This window comes from Alexandromys fortis, unplaced genomic scaffold, assembly GCF_014885135.2.
Source record: "Alexandromys fortis isolate MF-2015 unplaced genomic scaffold, M_Fortis_MF-2015_v1.1 scaffold_177, whole genome shotgun sequence".
In the NCBI taxonomy this organism is placed as follows: domain Eukaryota; kingdom Metazoa; phylum Chordata; class Mammalia; order Rodentia; family Cricetidae; genus Alexandromys; species Alexandromys fortis.
Window position 1 is genome coordinate 2,965,731 of NW_026068056.1, and position 17,348 is coordinate 2,983,078.

At 56.3% G+C, this 17,348-nt stretch overlaps 1 protein-coding gene across 1 annotated transcript in view; it reads right to left on the bottom strand.

Moving 5' to 3' along the window:
- Positions 1-17,348, bottom strand: part of LOC126487244 (SCO-spondin-like) — a 56,679-nt gene that overhangs the window by 2,824 nt on the left and 36,507 nt on the right. The window contains exons 64-99 of the mRNA XM_050119957.1: positions 16,722-16,774; positions 16,347-16,550; positions 16,042-16,212; positions 15,853-15,932; positions 14,312-14,481; positions 13,749-13,795; positions 13,462-13,653; positions 13,171-13,341; positions 12,773-12,973; positions 12,377-12,473; positions 12,082-12,281; positions 11,672-11,838; positions 10,668-10,828; positions 10,283-10,506; positions 9,978-10,019; positions 9,663-9,818; positions 8,797-9,006; positions 8,469-8,636; positions 7,536-7,667; positions 7,217-7,463; positions 6,838-6,990; positions 6,717-6,763; positions 6,176-6,520; positions 5,748-5,915; positions 5,118-5,248; positions 4,743-4,867; positions 4,485-4,531; positions 3,962-4,240; positions 3,466-3,624; positions 3,174-3,290; positions 2,493-2,631; positions 2,148-2,350; positions 1,925-2,049; positions 1,671-1,813; positions 1,529-1,575; positions 574-791 (exon numbers count right to left, since the gene is read on the bottom strand). Coding sequence (XP_049975914.1) covers positions 574-791; positions 1,529-1,575; positions 1,671-1,813; positions 1,925-2,049; positions 2,148-2,350; positions 2,493-2,631; positions 3,174-3,290; positions 3,466-3,624; positions 3,962-4,240; positions 4,485-4,531; positions 4,743-4,867; positions 5,118-5,248; positions 5,748-5,915; positions 6,176-6,520; positions 6,717-6,763; positions 6,838-6,990; positions 7,217-7,463; positions 7,536-7,667; positions 8,469-8,636; positions 8,797-9,006; positions 9,663-9,818; positions 9,978-10,019; positions 10,283-10,506; positions 10,668-10,828; positions 11,672-11,838; positions 12,082-12,281; positions 12,377-12,473; positions 12,773-12,973; positions 13,171-13,341; positions 13,462-13,653; positions 13,749-13,795; positions 14,312-14,481; positions 15,853-15,932; positions 16,042-16,212; positions 16,347-16,550; positions 16,722-16,774 — 5,539 coding nt within the window. The remainder of the gene's footprint in view (positions 1-573; positions 792-1,528; positions 1,576-1,670; positions 1,814-1,924; positions 2,050-2,147; positions 2,351-2,492; positions 2,632-3,173; positions 3,291-3,465; positions 3,625-3,961; positions 4,241-4,484; positions 4,532-4,742; positions 4,868-5,117; positions 5,249-5,747; positions 5,916-6,175; positions 6,521-6,716; positions 6,764-6,837; positions 6,991-7,216; positions 7,464-7,535; positions 7,668-8,468; positions 8,637-8,796; positions 9,007-9,662; positions 9,819-9,977; positions 10,020-10,282; positions 10,507-10,667; positions 10,829-11,671; positions 11,839-12,081; positions 12,282-12,376; positions 12,474-12,772; positions 12,974-13,170; positions 13,342-13,461; positions 13,654-13,748; positions 13,796-14,311; positions 14,482-15,852; positions 15,933-16,041; positions 16,213-16,346; positions 16,551-16,721; positions 16,775-17,348) is intronic.

Sequence of the window (17,348 nt, forward strand, 5' to 3'; positions counted from 1 at the left end):
GCTCCCGTTGGTCTCTCCTGGATTTCCTTCCTTCCTTCCTTCCTTCCTTCCTTTCTTTCTTTCTTTCTTTCTTTCTTTCTTTCTTTCTTTCTTTCTTTTTAAGATTTTTGTTTCTCTCTCTCTCTCTCTCTCTCTCTCTCTCTCTCTCTCTCTCTCTCTGTGTGTGTGTGTGTGTGTAAGTGCTCGTGGAGACCAGAAGAGGGCATTGGGGGCCCCTGGAACTGAAGTTACAGGTGGTTGTGAGCCACCAGATGTGGATGCTGGGAACTAGACCCAGACCTCCAAAGAGCAGTACAGCCCTTACTCTTTGAGCCGTCTCTCCAGCCCTCTGGAGTTCCATGGTAACACCTCAATTCTAAATTTAAATCCAGCCTAGGAGTTCCAGCCAGCGTACTGGCCCAGGACTGGAGTCTGACTGGGAGAACTCAATGTAGCGGGGCAAAGGGCCAGTTGGGCCCTAAGAGGGCAGAGCCTGTCTGCTACTGCGGGATTGGGAGTGGGGAACCAAAGGAAGAGCAACTACAGATCAGTAGGTGGGGAACCCTTGGGCAAGAAGAGCAGCTGGTATCTCACCAAGTGGGGACTCCCATGGTGCCAGCATTCGCAGTGGTCTTCCGGGACGCAGGCACCTGTCTGGCTGCGGAAACGCCCCTGCTGACACACACAGCCTGGAGTCTGTGCCTCAGTGCAGTTGCTCCCAGCCAGTGTCGTGTTCATTTCTGGGCATGTCTTTTCGCAAGGGCCCAGCTCCCCTGGGGCCATGGGCTGCCATATTTCCCCAGGAGGGCATCCTGCAGGAAGACCATCCGCCTGCTGTCTGGGTCAGCTCGGGATCCAGCCTAGATCTCCCGCGTTGCTAGACACTCCTCAGAGAGTACCTTACCTGCCCCCTTCCCATGCTGCCTCCTGGCACCAGCAGCCGTCCATCAGCCATGCCTGTCCCTCTGACCCTCTCAAACACTGGCCCAGACAGATCTCACGCTCTAACCACTCCTATCCACCCCACCTCTGCATGTCCAGCACTCTGTCACATCCTAAAGTGTGGCCCGCTCGCCAGAAACTCAGAGGCAGCCTCCTGCTTTTATTTGCTCTGAGGGCTGGCCCACCTTCATTCAGCAGCCAGGCTGGGTGCTTTGGAACTTGCCAAGCCTGGGTCTGAATCCACAGATCCCCGTGTGTCATAGGTGGGCGACTGTGGTTTCCCACGCCAGACTCCACTTTTTCACACATCCCTCCAGACCTCAACTTCCTCATCAGCAGGAAGTTCTGTTGTACTTCCTGGCCTCACTCACACACCCTGGCTCAGTGCGCACACACTGATTTGGTGACTACCACTATGAGTGGGAAAGACACACAGGATGCTTGGGGACTGCAAAGTGGGGAGTGCTGGGCCTCAGGCAGGGAAGGGGTCCCTGTGGACCAGAAGCAAGCATTTCCTGAAGCAAGTGGCTTAGCCTGGTTGTGGGCAGGGCCCTCCATCCCTGAGCAGAGTCTTGGTTTTGGAGGGGCGAGGACAGCCATGTCTCACCCTCACAGTTGATGAGGGAGCAGATGAAGGCTCCGCCTTGACAGATGCTAAGAAGATAGAAGCATTTGCTCAGTGGTTTCAGTCCCCCTTCCCCACCCCAATCTCAACAACCCTGCCCTCTGCCCAGGCTCTAGGCCCTCACCAGTGTGTGCAATTCCGGGTGAGCACAGTCCCTGGGGGCAGCTCCCGGGCCTGCTCTTCCAAGGGTAGGGTGAGGCCCCAGGGCAGGGAGAGCTGAGAGCAGGGGCAGGCCGCAGGGGCAAGGCATGTGCCATTGTGTAGCAGCTGAGGTGGAGAGGCTCAGTCAGGCTTGGTTCCAGCCCCATGCCTCCCAACTACCTCTCCTCTCCCCACCACCCCAGAACCCAGAATCCAGAATCCAGTGGCCTGACTCACCTGCCCTCTAGGACAACTACAGCCAAGCTGGCAGGGTTCCTGCACACAGATGGTTCCAGGCTGCAGGTGGGAGCAGAGGCTCGGGCAAGTGGCACAGGTACTGAGCACCTGGCCAGGCGGACACTCTGGGAAGCACACACAGCGAGAGGGGTGCTTGCAGGTTATGGATAGCCTCTTCCACCCAAAGATGGAGGGCTGTACCACTCCAGGCCCAGGCACTCACCAGGGCAGGCCTGCAGGTTACACTCTTGCCATTGCTGCATGTCCAGGGTCTGGCATGGTGCACCCTCAGGACGCTTCTCACAGCTCCTGTGGCGCACCATGGTGCCCCCACCACAGACAGCTGAGCACTTGCTCCAGGCTGACCAAGGTCCTAGGACTGGACACTCGAGGTATGGACACACCAGTGACCCATTAATACATGTGCTGTGGACAGGGTGTGCACCAAGGGCTCAGGCCCCCAAGTCATAATGAACAGCTTCCTTTCCCCAGCAGTGCCCATAGCCTTGACCTGCCTCATGTCACCCACCCAAAGACCTTGGCCTGGTTTGACAGAATGGCAGCATACCAGTTACGGCAGTCCAGCTGGACCACCTGCATGGGGGCCAGCTCCCATGAGCCGTTGGCACTGGGCAGGCCACAGCGGCAAGACGAGATGGGCACACAGTGTCCATCCTGCACCAACTGACCAGGAGGACATCGGCAGCCTGAGAGGGGTAAGCAAGATTCAGTGCTTTAAAAAAGACTTGAAAATAAAAGGATGATGTACTATTAGGGAGGAAGAATGAAGAGAATAGGGAGAAAACAGTGAAAGTATAGTATACACGTGTATGAAAATGTGACCCACTATCTTGTGCAATTAATTCTTACTAATAAAAGGGTGATAAAATTCAGTGCTTTGGACAAGGTTTACATAATGGGTTCCTCCAGGAGCCAGACTGGGTTCACAGCTTGCTCTCACCCTCTGGCCATCAATGGGAGACACCTCTGTGTTCCTCTACACAGCCGTTGGTTTTTGAGAGAGGGTCCTGTCCTTGAACTCACAGCAATCCTCACACCTTAGGCTCTCAAATGCTGGGATTTACAGAGGTGTGCCACCACAGCAGGCAACCCAGTAGGTTTTGATGGAACCATTAGGAGGGACTCAAAGTGATTGCTGAAAGTGACCCCAACGGTGTGTTTTCTTGCCTTGTCGCCCCCTCCACTGTGGTGAAGATTTCCCAGGCCAGGCTGCGGCGTGGCCATCTACCTGGGCTGCAGGGTCCCTGTAGACACTGGACACCATCCCAGAGGTCAGCACAACTGCGAGGGCACTGGTTGGCACAGCCAAGGGTAAACACGGTGTCCTGGGTCTCACAGCTCTCCCCTGGGGTCCAGTAGTAAAAGTCTGCATTGGGAGCACTCTTGCCCATCCTGCCCCCCAGCAGACTCTTCCACTATTTACCATCAGGGGGAGCCACCAATCCCTCTGGGGCGGGGGGGGGGGGGATATGTCCAATGCGCCAGTCTCTGCTCCCTTCCAATGCTGGGATATTGGTTACCTGGGCAAGATCCTATATTGCAGCTTTCTGTTTGAGCCCATGGCCCACGGCAGTCTCCTCCAGAGGTGTCTCTTGCCTCTCTCCAACGCAGTTTGACTCCTCCACTGCAGGGCACTTGGCAGGGGCTCCAAGGCCCCCAAGGACCCCATTGGCAAGTGTCTGGGGAAGGAAAAATAAAAACAGAACTCAGTGCCTTAGGCCACCTGCCTCAGGTATCCACCCCAGGCTTTGTCTCTTCCCCCTTCCTGAAAACATGCCCTGAGGCCCTTCGGTGCTTTTTTTATTTTTATTTTATTTTATTTTTTTTTTTTTTTTACACATCTCAAATCCAGCAGGCCTCTAGGCAAGCAGAAAGGTTAGCAGGTTGCCTCACTCCTGACAACAGAAATGAGCCTATGGCTAGCCCCATCCAAACACGCACACCCCCACCCCACCATCCCACCTCCGCTAGCATGCCAGACCCATCCTGCCTGATGGCCTATTTTCCCTCCTTTACCATTGCAGGCTCCAGGGTCAGGGCAGAGGCGTTGTTGGCTGAGGGGCACAGTGCAAAGCGCAGGGTCTCCTGCCCAGGGTCTGCCCGTCTCAGGGTCCAAACAAAGCCGGTGCCGGTACTGCTCTGAAGCCAGCAGAGTGACTGAGGTTGGAGGTAGGCCTGATGTGTTCAGACGCCAGTGCCCCTCTAGGGCAGTCTTGGAGGCAGGGGCCAGGGCACTCTGGGGCAGGCAGGGCCCACAAGGTGACCACTCTGACCATTCAGTCAGAGGCAGGAGACCTAGATGGGCAAAGGGTTTGTGCTGGTCTCGGGGAGTTTTCAGCTCAGAGAGCCCAGTGGGCAGGCAGGAAGAGCTCAGGGTCATGATCGGAAGGGGTAGTAAATGGGAAAGACTAAGAAAGGTGTCAGGCAGGGCAGGATACTATTTGTCTAGGACTGTCCTGGCTTTAGCAAAGCAAGTTCCCTGCCCCGAAGCACCCCAGCACTGGGCTAACAGGGACAGTTCTCTGAAGGCTGTGATTACCTTCACACCCTTGGCTGGAGCACTGCAGCTCTCCACTCAGGCATTCACTGTGGGAAGGAGCACACCAGGGTGGGCTTTGGGGGTACAGCCATGCATGGCTCAACAGCTCAAGGGCTGGGTGGTCTGGCAAGTTGGGCACTTGGGGTCACTTGATCTCAGGTTGGAATGGTCCAAACAGGTTCAGCCTGGCCTCTGCTGGGTCAGGATGCCCTTGTCCACTCCACTTCTGGCTTCTGCCCACCCCCTTCTATTACTCACCATTCCTTACAGCCTAGCTGCAGGCGGTCCCCAGGAGCCAGGGTCACCCTAGCTCCCTCTTCTGAAGTATACCAGCAGTTACACTGCTCTGGGAGAATGCAGCCCCCAGCCTGCTCCAGCAGACCCTGCACAGAAGAAAAAGGAAGGATAGTTCGGGACTGCGAAGGGGCCACTGTCACCTATGTGCCCTGTACCATGCTGGCTTCCAGCAGTACACATGTGTGTTGTTGAGCCCATGTGTGGGGTGTTGCCAAGGTAGGGAGGGGTTCCAGGCATGGAAATGATGTGGTTCCTTTGGGCGTCCTGGAGAGGGGAGCCAGGGGAGCTGGGCAGAGCATTTCCTTCTTGAGTGTCTTGTCAACTTCCAGAGCTCACCTTGGGGCAGTAGCAGCCAGGCTGGCAAGGCAGCAAGTCCTGGCAGAGCTGATGGCTCAGATGTGTGGCACAGAGCCCTGCACAGGGGGAGCCACAAGGCTTGAACTCGAAGGGAGGTGGGCAACTGTCCTCTAAGGGAAGAAGGAAGAATGAGGTCACTTGGTGATAGTACAAGACCGCCCTTCAGCTGGCTGCCAAGAAAGACTAATGCCCCCAACCCTTCCACATGGCTCCTGCTCAGCTCATGGGCCTCCAGGGAGGATTAGGATGGCTGGGCCTCAAGACCCAGGAGGGACTGCGTGAGTCAGGATTATGGGATTGGCAGGTGGGGCACAAAGGGACAAGATGAGGGACAGCTTCAACAGAAGCCGAGCAAGATAACCTGCCTCTGAGGCAGCTATGAGAGGACAGACACGGTGGGGCCAGCAGCTGTCAAATGGGAAACCACAGTGAGACGATTGTGAAGGGTGTAGCTAGTGGGTGGGACAGACAAGAGCAACCGTGTGCCCAGGGCAAGGGTCAGTGCGAACCCTGGGCACTTGCACTGTGGTCTTGTGGGCGGTGGGACTATATGAGGGTACCTGCCACCACCCCCATTCAGCTCCTTGACCTCTCAGCCCTGGGCCTTACCTGAGCAGTTGCCAATGGTGCATGGCCGGAAGTGGCCGTCCAGACGTGTGCAAGGGGCACCCCCAACAGTCCGGCCAGGTGCTGGCCCCTGGTGTCGGTAACGCTGCTGCACTGGGACCTTACAGGAGCAGCGTGTCCAGCTGCTCCAGTCACTCCATATGCATTCCTCTAGAGATGGGCAGGGATGTAGGCTGGCGGCTTCCAGAGCATCCCCTGTGCCCACACCCATCATCCCTGCCCTAGCTGGAAAGGTCCCACTGGGTGGATTCCCTCAGAGTAGATAAAGAGGGCACATGGCAAAGGGCTCTGAAGGGTACAAAGCAAGACATTGTGCGGTAGATATAGGGACATTTCAGAGAAATAGTCTTGCACGGGCAAATGCTCATTCCCTGAATTTTCCAGAGAAGGAAAGCAGGAGAGAAACTCACCCTGGCAGGGCCCTGGGTAGCAGGCCTGAGTGTCCAGACGTGAGAATGTGTCATTACACATGGAGTCCTCTTTGGTCAGTAAGCAGGGGCAAGATCCAGAGCGGGAGGCCAGGCCTGTGCCACAGCTACGGGAACAGGGTCCCCACAGTCCCCAGGAGCAGGTCTCTAGCAGCTGTAGACACAGCTGCTGCCCACAATGCTGGGTCTGGGTATCTGGGCCTTGGCAAGGTAGGCTCCCAGGCTGAGGAGCTGACACTATGCAGGATCTAGTGCGGACCTGGCTTCCACCGCCACAGGAGACAGAGCAGAGGGACCAGGAGGACCACGACGTCCAGCCCCCAGGCACTGTAGGGGGGCACAGGTGAGGTTAGAATAGCAGGGGGGGGGGTGAAGACCCAGAGGTTAGGTTGGGATCCTTGTGGCACAGAGGGGGGCATTGTGTGTGTGTGTGTTGGGGGAACACAGGACATTGAAGAGATGGCTTTCAAGACATAAGGTCAGTAATGGGGTACTAAGGAGATGGATGGGATGGAACCCAAACCTGCACACTCAGTGTCTCTGCAGATCACTCCCTCTGGGGTGCAGGAACTAGAAAAGAGCCTGGATTCAGGATCCTGCTATCCAGCAGGAAAGTGGGTCACCCTTCCCTGGCCTGTGCTTACCACTGCTGGCACTCTCCCTGTAGCCAGCTGTCCCCCAGGGCACGAGAGTGGGCTTCATGTAGGCACAGGGGTGGGCAGGGGGCCTCGGGGCAAGACTGGCTCTGGGAGTGCTCCTTTTGACACTCCAGGGCCCATGAGCCTGATGTGGAGGACCTGGGCAGGACCAGGGCAGAGGAGGGAAAAGACAGTGCATACCCTATATGACCCTTCTGGATTCAAGGGCGAAGTCCAGAGTGAGCATGGAGGTTGCTAAGGAGAGGCCTAAGTGACCAGCACAGACTGGGCCAAGGCACAGGATGGAGAAAGCAGGAACTACCCAGGAACAATATCAGAGAGAAGGGCATGCAAGGCAGGAGACCCTAGTCACCCAGCACCACACCTGAAGCGACTCTGCTGCCCTCGAGGGCCACATGAGTGGCTGCAGGGACTCCAGGCAGACCAGTGGCTCCAGGCACAGTGGGCAGGAGGTGGACAGGGCTGAGCAGTGCAGGAGAGTTTCCCAGCCTGACAGGAGCAGTTGTTGCAGGCATCCTGATGCTGGCTCCCTGGGGCCCAGCTGCGGCCCTGGCCATCCGTGCATTCACAGTGTCCAACTGGCACACAGCCACCATCCTGCTCCAGAAACCCTGTGGGAAGTCAGTGGGTTGGTGCTGGTATCTAGACCAAACCCGCCTTCCAGAAGGCTCTCGGGCATGTACCTTCAGGGCAGCGACAGCCTGGCTGGCAGGCCTGGTCCTCCTTACACGCGACTCCTTCCTGCAGGTCTGAGCAGCTGTGGGGGCAGCGGTTGGCACAGCTCACTATCTCCATCCCTGCCAGACAGCCTTCCTCTGAGGAGGGGAAGCCCAGTGTCAAGAACACCTGGGTGCCCCAAGACCCTTCTTTCTTATCAGTAACTCTTAGAGGCCCCAGGGTCTCCCCTTTCCCCCATATTGGCATGAGCTGAAACATTAAGGGCGTGGTAAAGCCCTGGAGTTAGGCTAGTCTAAGTGCGCGGAGAGTTCCTCTCCCCTCCAGTAAGTTCTCAGAGCCTAGTAGTAACTCTTCGTGCAGCTAGATTAATCTGTCCGTCTCAGAAGCTAACATTCTCACCTAGGGGCTTACGGCCCTGCTCTGAAGCAAGGCAGTGTGCAGTATGAATGGGGAGCTCCTGACAGAGGATTCCTGGGGTAGGACTCTGAGGGCTGGGAGCATTGGAAGGAAGGAAGGGCTGAAACTCAAAAAGGAACTGGGAAGGGCTCAATTATAGTCTCTGGTTCAGTTTCCATAGAAAGAATCACATACACCCTTGACATCACGCTGCAAGCTCTCAGAAACTTTGCCTGGGCTTGAGGGTTCTCCAGCAGCTAAGAGGACAGACAAGGCTAGGAAGATGTCCCAGAAATGAGTCAGGGAGGTGGCAAATCTTTGAGTTTGGCCTCAGCCACAAAGGACCCAGATATACACAGGATGTCCCTGCCCAGTACTCAGATCCATTCATCCCTTCCCTGAACATCTTGGTTTTCCTAGGTAGCGAGCAAAGTAGCAGCCGGTCTCCTGCATCCCATGGGTATAGTGGGAATGAAGTTAGAGGTGAGGCTGGAGCATTTTGCAGAAATAAGCTCAGTAGGCAGGAAGTGCCAGTGTAGTACCACAAGGCATGGAGTTGCAGGACCGGACATGGTGCCTCTCCCCGACACAGGATGCTCCCCCATTCTTGGGTGGTGGGCTTGAGCAGCTTCTGCTTCTCAGGGATCGGCCCCCTCCACAGCTGCGATCACACCAGGACCAGGGACTCCAGCGGGACCAGCCCCCAGGCACTGTTAAGAGAATAGTTCCATCAGGTTTGGCTCCAGCAGAAGGTCCCACATATCCCATGAGCCAGGACAGACTAGCCTGATCAGGAAATGCACACCATCAGATTCTCACAATCAGAGTCAGGGAAGAGCCTGAAGTTACTCTGTCTCCAGCTCCCCTCACCTGGACAGGCACGCAGGTTGCAGAAGCGGCGCTCCTGGTATGCAGTCAGGATGTCAGGGCACCAGTATCCACCAGGCCCAGGGGGATGATAGGCTCGTAGGCGGCGCTGCTGGCCCACCCCACAGCTGCGGGAGCAAGGCTCCCATAGGGCCCAAGATGTCCAGGAACAGTTCCCTGACCCACACCCAGGGCCAGGGCACAGGGGCAGAGCTGCAAGGTGAAAAAGATCTGGAACCAGCAGAGCCTTCCCCAGGCTCTCCTTCCTGCCCCAGGCTTTCTCCTTCCTTCCCCAGGCTCTGCTTCCTGCCCCAGGCTCTCCTTCCTCCTCAGGCTCTCCTTCCTCCCCAGGCTCTCCTTCCTGCCCTAAGCTTTCTCCTTTCTGCCCCAGGCTCTCCTTCCTGCCCCAGGCTCTCTCCTTCCTGATCCAGGCTCTCCTTCAGCCCCAGTTCAAGTTCAGACTTCTCACCTGCGCCTAGGCAACCTCACCCACACTTCAGGGCTCCTGTTCCTTATCCGATAGTGATGGGTGTGTGGTTTTTGCAACTGAGTCTATGTGTCTTGTTTCCATAGGGGACAGAAATCCCTGGCTCGTGGGGCTGCTGAGGGATCGGGGAACAACCCCACAGAGAGTATTTTGCCCACACACACATACATGAGGACCGAGGGGCCTGCTAGACTTGGCAGAGCTCAGAGCAGTCTCTGGGGCTGGTGAAGTGAACTGAAGACCTAGTGTCAGATGTGATCTGAGATTAGATTAGACCGTTAGATTGCTCTAGGGAAACTGGATATTGCAGTCCAGGTCTGGGTTTGAAGGAGTCAATTGAAGGCTGTGATTAGAGAACTACGGTTGAGCCTCAGAATCACACCTGTGCATGAGGGTAGGTTGCAGGGACGCTCCTGTAAGGAGCCCCCCACGGTACAGTTGCCCAAGCAGAGGCGTGTACGGCTGCGCAAAGTAGGCTGAACAGGGTCTGTGCAGCTGCGGGAACAGGGAGACCATGGCGACCATGAGCCCCAACTGCCTGTGGGAAGAAGGGGAGAAGAAAGAGTGGGTGTAGTTTCCAATTAGTCAGCCAGGGCTCCGGCCCCTTCAGGAAGTGAGGATGGGGAGCGAAGAGGTCCAGGGCTCGTTCTTCCCAAAGAAAGGCCATACTGGAGGGGTGCTGGGAGACTCGGGCTACCTGCAAGGCCTGTCACTGGCTCCACCGTGGCCCCTGCAGTCCCTGTGGAAAAGGAAACCCTGTTTAGAAGAGTTTCTGTGCCTGAGATGTACCCTACCAGCACCGCACACACACAGTGTAGAGCGTCTTGTAAGCTCTCCAGAAGAGCTGGCTGGAGACCCAAACAAAAGTCTAAAGCTATTGGGTAAGAGGAAGGAAAATCCAGAGACACCAGCAGGGATAAACAGGGACAGAAGAGGACAAAGGCAGGCTGAGCCATACTTGGCCGGGCAGGTATCTGCTTAGCTTCCTTCTATTTCCCTTACCAGGGCATTCCGGGCTGAAGCAGTACTCTAGGTCCTGAAGGGGCCCATGGCAACTCAGTCCTCCAGGAACAAGTGTGGGACGCACACATTGGCGGGTTCGGGTGCGGGTCCCCAGCCCACCACAGGAACGAGAGCAAGGGCTCCACGGGCTCCAGGGACCAAGGTTGTCATTGACCCTGGAACATTCTTCCATTGAGCAAGACAGCTTCCCATGGACACAGGAGCTGGAGAAAGCACAAGCAAAGGGAGTGGGGCAAAGTGGCCAGGAGGCACAGCCAGGCAAAGGAAGAGGACAGATCCTAGGGTCCCTATCCTCCCCCTAGAATCCTTCCTTTAGCTCCTCTCCCCCGTTTCAACCCAGTCCCCACCCTGGAGAGTCCCTTACCAATTTCCACAGACTGTTTGAAGCATCCTGCCTGGGTACAGCTCATCTCCAGGTGCAAGGGGCTGGCCCTCACCTCCCAGGAGGGCTGGGTAGGTCCCAGGGGCAGCACTGGCCATCCCCAAATCCTGCAGCAGCAAGGCTGTCAGCACACAGGGGCATTCCTGCGTGGGCATAGAGAAGAAGACAGTGAAATCTCCCAGGAGGCTTCCTACTGGGAACCTCTGTAGAGCCTCTGATGAGATTTGGGGGAAGAGAGGGAATGGGAACAGGAGGCAGGACCCATTTTTCTGGTACTCATAGGATTGAGAGCCTGTAGGCTATGAACCTGGGCTGAGAGTCAGCCATATATCTGTACAGACCAGCTATATGGACATTGGTAGAGACTCCAAGAAGACAGGACTTGGTGAGACAGAGAGAGCCCTGCCAGGAGTCAGAGGGGTCTGGATGTCCCCGTGTGAGTCCAGCACTGCTGTTCAATGTCCTCCTGGCCTTGCAGTAGCCTTTCCTCCCGCAGGCTGTCATCGTTTCTTAGTTGAGAAAACGGGGCTAGGAAACATCTCAGGTTCTGGCAGAGGCCACCAGGGTTAGGAATGAAATCCTGAGCACCTGAGGGAACCTGCCTGCCATCTGTCCCCACAACTGGTGACAGGGGGAAGGTGTGGGGGTCCTTTCCCCACTGGAGCAAAGCAGGGAAGAGAGGGGCAATGAATATCTACAGCCCCTGAGATAGAGAATAGGGCTGCAGGGCCATGTGCCATGGGCAGCTATGGGGACCCAACAGGAAACTGCCCCTTATTGCCAGGAAGACTGAATGCCACAACCAGAGGGGCACAGAGCAGCGTGGGATCATGGTGGCCTCAAAAGTCTTGTAGGTGCCCTTGAGCTGGGAGATCAGCTGGTAATGGATACAAGCCCAGGTGCTGTCCCTAGGAAGCAGGTAGCCCCTAGGGAACTAAGGACACCCTGGGAAGCTGCCTCAGGCTCTTGCCCAGCTGAGTTCTCACCTGGACGCATTCCAAGCGATGGAGAAAGGTGCCCTCAGGACAGTGGCACCCCTCCTCACAGTTCTCAGAGAAGCAAGCCACCTGGCCTATGATGTGCGCACAAGAGAAGGGGCACCCATTGCTGGGCTGGCATTCACGGTATAGTCGGCCCACTGGACAGCCTGTCTCTGAGACAACACTGGAATCAGTGCCCTGTCTGATCCACTGTCTTCACTGCCTACTTCTGTGCCCACCTCTTCTATGACCTGACAGTCATAGTGTTCAACCCCTAGGCAGTGTTCTTTCCCCAAAGGCTCCCCCATAATCTGACTGAGGGAAGAATATGTTGGGGGACAGAAAGAGAAATCTATGGGCACTCAGAGTCAGGGTCAAGGTTAAGGGATTATTGGGTAGCAGCTGGCTGGGCTCACCTCTGCAGACCTGGTTGTGACAAGTCCGGCTCTGTCGAGCCAGCCCAGGGCATGGGGGTCGGGCGCAGTGCCTAGAGCGGAGCTGCTCCCCTCCCCCACAGGAGACACTGCATTTCTCCCAGGGTCCCCAGGAACTCCACATCCCAGGACCGGGGCAGCTGGGCACCTTATGGCACCTCAGGATGCCTGCCACACAGGTGCTGGGGACGAGGAAAGGGATTTCAGTGACAGGGCCTCATCCATGTCCCCAAGGGTACCATTGCCCCCCTCCACAGCTCACCCCAAATCTGCTTACCAATTGTCACAGGGCCCAGTTACCACCTCTCCAGGTTCCAGGCTCTCCCAGGAACTGAGCGTGGACCCTACTGACCGGCTCTGGTTCTCGGGGATCCCTGAAAGGCCACAGGAGTAAGGGTGGAGCCTCTAGACAGCACAGCAGCCTTCACCTCCCCCAAAATCCTATACTCCTGCATTTAGCACCTCACTAACCGCACCCATGTCCTAGAGGAAGGTGCTGGAAGCTCTCTAACCTGCACCAGCCCAGGATGTGGGAAATACAGGCCTTCCAGTTCCCAACCTGTAGCCTGGGCCTGGGTCCCACGGGTGGAGATGCAGAACCAAGCAGAGCTGCAGCTCAGTTGGCTGCTGGGGGAAGACGGTGGCAGGGGGAGCACAGGAAGATGCTACTGACCCATGGCCCCAGGCTGAAAGTGGCAGTGACAGTCAGCGGGGGGCACACACAGCCCATCCTGGGAGAGTTGACCTGGGGGACACCCGCAGCCAGACTGGCAGCCTGCTGAGCCTGGCAGACACGCACTGCCAGGGGACAGGTCCTGGCAGGAGTGAGGACAGGGCTGCCCACAGGGTAAGAGCTCCTGGCCCCCTCTACAGTCTAGGAAGAAAGTAAGAGAGTTAGTGTTAAGGAGCTTCCTCAAGGGGTAAGAGCCTCTTGTCATACCCACATCAGCTGCGACCTGATACCTCACCCAGAACAACAGGAGTCGCTTAGGGCTGCCCTTTGAACAGTTCTATGCAGAAACACATGGTCGTCAAAAGGACTCTCCCTGGCCTCACCCCCAAAGCCTTCACCTGTGCACAGGGTGGAGTTGTCTCGACAAGGGCGACTCTGCTGGTGGCCCCCAGGACAAGGCCTGCCTCCGTCAGAGGTGGGAGGATGGCTGCACACCCGGCTTCGAAGCGACCGCCCCAGGCATGCGTCACAGGGAGACCATGGCCCCCAAGGGCTCCAAGCTCCATCCGCTGCACCAAGGAGACAGAATCGTCTGTCTTGGGAAACCCAGGAGGCCTGAGGTCATCAAGGTCAGAACATATATTTCGGGTTTCTGGGACAGGGGCACAGGCCTCATGGGCACATCACACCTGGGCATGCAGTAGGATTAGGGCAGGCCTCCCTTTGATGCTGCGTTCCCATCTTCCCTGCCTCCTCAGGGCATGGAGCACCCCCATGCTGGGGAGCAGGGCAGATGCAGGCCCTAGAGCGGGTCCTTGTTTGGCCCCTGCAGGGCTGGGAGCACGCTGTCCACTCCGACCATGGGCACCAGCCTCCAGGCACTGTGAAGGCATTGGATGTAGCTGTTGCAATCCTGAGACCACTCTCCTTACACCCCTACTCCTAACCCCTCCCCACCCAGTAGGCCAGCACATACCTTGGCAGGGCAGTTCTGTGCAGTTAAGCCTCCCCTCCATGCAGGTGCTGGGCAAGAGCAGAGCCAGGGGGAAAGACGGCAGTTCAGAATGGCCTAGGTCTCCCACATACTCATCTGCCTACCTCTTCCTTCCTCTCATCCTTACACTTTCATGGTGTAGTCTATGTCCTTCTTCCTACTCCCATACGCTTTAGAAGCCTGCCTGTCCCATCAGCTGGCCTTCTGGGATAGCACAGCTGGTGCACTGTACTGAGGAATGACTGTAGGCAACCTGCAAGTAAGTGGGGACAGGCAGCAGGAACAGGCACCCTATCTGTGGCTTGTCCAGCCCAGCTTCTCTGCTCCCAGGAACAAATGCTCAGCCCTCAGTAGGCACATGGAGCTGGTTGCCTCAATTTTCCCTCCTGCTAGACAGGAGTCATGGGCCTGCTCTGCATCTTCTCCAGGACAGGGGATCTCTAGGGCACTGTCTGGGCCCCCAGAGCTTAGATGCACAGACATCGGGGGAGTCACTCTTGTCTGCATGCGGTCTCCCATCCCAGCAATACAGTATGGCTTCTTACCAGTGGTTACAGCCATCAGGCCTTGCCAGCCTAGTGCCCGGATGGTGGCGCTTCCCTGTCAGCAGGTCCAGGCAGCTGCAGTGACTAGGCTGCACGCAGATGGTCCCGTCCGCACTGAGTACCTTGCCCAGAGGACAGTAACAGCCCGGCTGGCAGTGCCACACACAGTGCTGGGGGGAGGACACAGAGCAAGCAGGGGTGACAGCCTGAGGTGAGGAGTTAGGAAGAACGGGGACCAAGGTGGAAGGGTAGTGGATGGGTGTGGTGGTCAGTCTTGATTGCTAACTTGATGGGATTTAGAATCACCATGGAAACAAAGAGATACACCCTAAATGTGAGTTGTAGCTTTCCATGGGTTGGGGTCTTGGGCTGAGTAACACAGGAGCAGCCTCATTACTCTTTCTTCTTCCTGACTGTGGAGACCATGTGACTAGCTGCATTGGGCTCTTGACTCTATGCCTCCCCCAAAGTGCTGGACTTCCCCCCTCCTTTCTCAAGTTACCTTTGTCCGGTATTTCATCCCTGCAATGACGAGTAAGCCCCGTGAGAATGAAGGGTACCCAGAGGTTGAGAAAAGTGTGACCTTACAATTAGTTTCTCTTTAAAGAGCTGATGAAGGGCAGGAAGGGAACCAGCATGCCACTGAGTTCCTGCCACTGAGAAGGTAGCAGGCCTACAGATTAAACCCTCAGCTCCTAAGGAATATGTCTGGAAGCCAGCGTTCTGCAAATGTGAAGGCCAGTTCTTAGGGACTGCAGACTCAGTGTAGGGCTTGCACTGATGGTCTGGCAGCCGAGGCATGCCCAGACCTCCCTAACACTCAGGGAGCTGCTGCCTCAAAAAGCTGGCTGGAAGGGAAAGAGCTGGAGACAGGCCTTGTCCATGGTGACCTGCAGTGACTGAACATATTCTGTCACTTCTTTCTCCTCCCTCGCCTGCCTGGAGCCATCCCTGGCCTCCTGTCTATATTTGACTCTCCCTACTCAGACCTCAAAGCTCCGTCCTCATCTTCAGAGTTCCCACCATGCCCATCTTTAATTCATGTCTTTCCTTCTCCCCTTAGAATGTGGGATCACGGATGCAGGGACCTTGTCTGTGTTTGCCTCCATCTGTGTCTACAGTGTCTGCGTAGGTGCTTAGAAAACACACACACACACACACACACACACACACACACACACACGCACGCACGCACACAAGCTCTGTGCACCGAAATGTTTATGGCACTTAAGACGCTACAGTGGGACGACTCCCATCCCACATGTTTATGCTGTGTTTGCAATAGCATTTTAATTTAGAAACATTGGCTGTACCGATGCCAAGGGCTGCTGGATACGGCTAGCTCTCTCATCAACAGAGGGGGCAAGCCTGCATTGCTGTAACCTAAAATCCAGGGCCTCGCCCATGCACACCAGGTTTTCTGCCCAGCACCAGGCAAGAGGCCATGGGCCCAAAGCCATACCCAGGCTTCCCATAAGATGATCCGATCCTCTGGTCAGAGCCAAAGGTCAGGTAGGGGTAACACAGGGGCCCAAACTCACCACAAGGTCATCACAGGAGCGGGGACAGGGAGGGCCACAGGGGCTGTACTCTGCCCCTTCAATGGTGCTGCAGTTGGCCACTGGGGGACAGAATGGGCTGAGGTAGGTTGGAGCCCTTGACCTAACTCCCAATTTTGCTTCCCAGCTCTTTACTCTTTGCTCCTTGGCCCACCCATCCTCGGCAGCTACCTGGGCAGGGATGAGCCTGGCAGGCCTCCCCCTGGGCCTGAGGTCCTTCACAGAAATCCCCTAGGCCCTGGGGTGGTGGCTGGTCACAGGCTCGGGTCCGGCTTCGCAGGCCTCCTCCACAGCTCCGACTACAACCAGACCAGGGTCCCCAAGGACTCCAGTTGCCTGCTTCTGAGGAAACAGCAGAAGAAGGAACAGTGTGAAAGGGTTTGGGGTGCTGGAGCCAGTGGGTACAAGGACCAGGTACTCCAGAGATGGCCCTACCCAGGGCTTCAGAGCAAACATCAGCCTAAAGGGCCACTTACGGTCACATCCTGGCAGGACACATGGCTCTTCCTCAGACTCAGAGCCTGGGCAGAGGGCTGTGGGGGACACTGTGGGCAGGAGAGCCAGGGTGAAGGGTGCCATACTAGGGGGTCTGATACAGAAGCGGTGCCGGTGGCGTCGGGCAGGACTGCAGGAGGCTGAACACATACTCCATGGGGTCCAGGGTGACCATGCAGGCTGGCCTTGGGGTGTATGGGGAAGAGAGAGAGAATGTGAGAAGAGAGTGATCTAGGGTAGAGAGGCACCGTAACACCTCCCTCAGCTCTCCTGCGGCCTGTCTCCTACCCCAGAGCAGGCCCACGGCTCCCAGGAGGGGACCTGAGGGCATCTGAGGAGCAAGAAGCCTTTCTCACCTTCCTCACAAGGCCAGGAGCTGCAGTTGGTGATGAGTCCAGAGATACAGGAACTGGAGGGGAAAACAGAGGCTTTGGTGCTCCCCGGGGCTACATGGTACCCACAGAGCCTTTGCTCAAACTCTGGCCCCCAGGACCTGCAGATGTGACCTTATTTGGAGATAGAGGTAACCAAGTTAATAAGGTTGTTGTAGGGAGCGAGGCCAGTCTAGTGTGACTTGTGTTCTTGTTAGAAAGGGGTATTCGGATGCTGACATACACAGGGAAGATGGTGGAAAAGGCGAGAAGACAGCCATCTGCAAGCTAGAAAATGCCAGATTGGTGCCAAAACGGAGAGGCGACAAATGCTTCCTCGGTGCCTCAGAAGCACCAGGTTTCCAACACTTTGATCTAGGACATGTGTGGCCACTGATGGCTGTTATTCAAGGCCCCTATCTCCAGAACATGTGTATGTTTGTGTGTACGTGTATGATGTGTGTGTCTGTGTCTACGTGCATGCATTAGTACAGGTATGATATACTTTGTTACAACAGTCATAAAAATGAACATTAGTTAGGAGAAAGAAGATAGGTGATTTTTTTCATTATTGGAGGTCTAATTCACAGTCTCTACATCTCCCACTGAGTA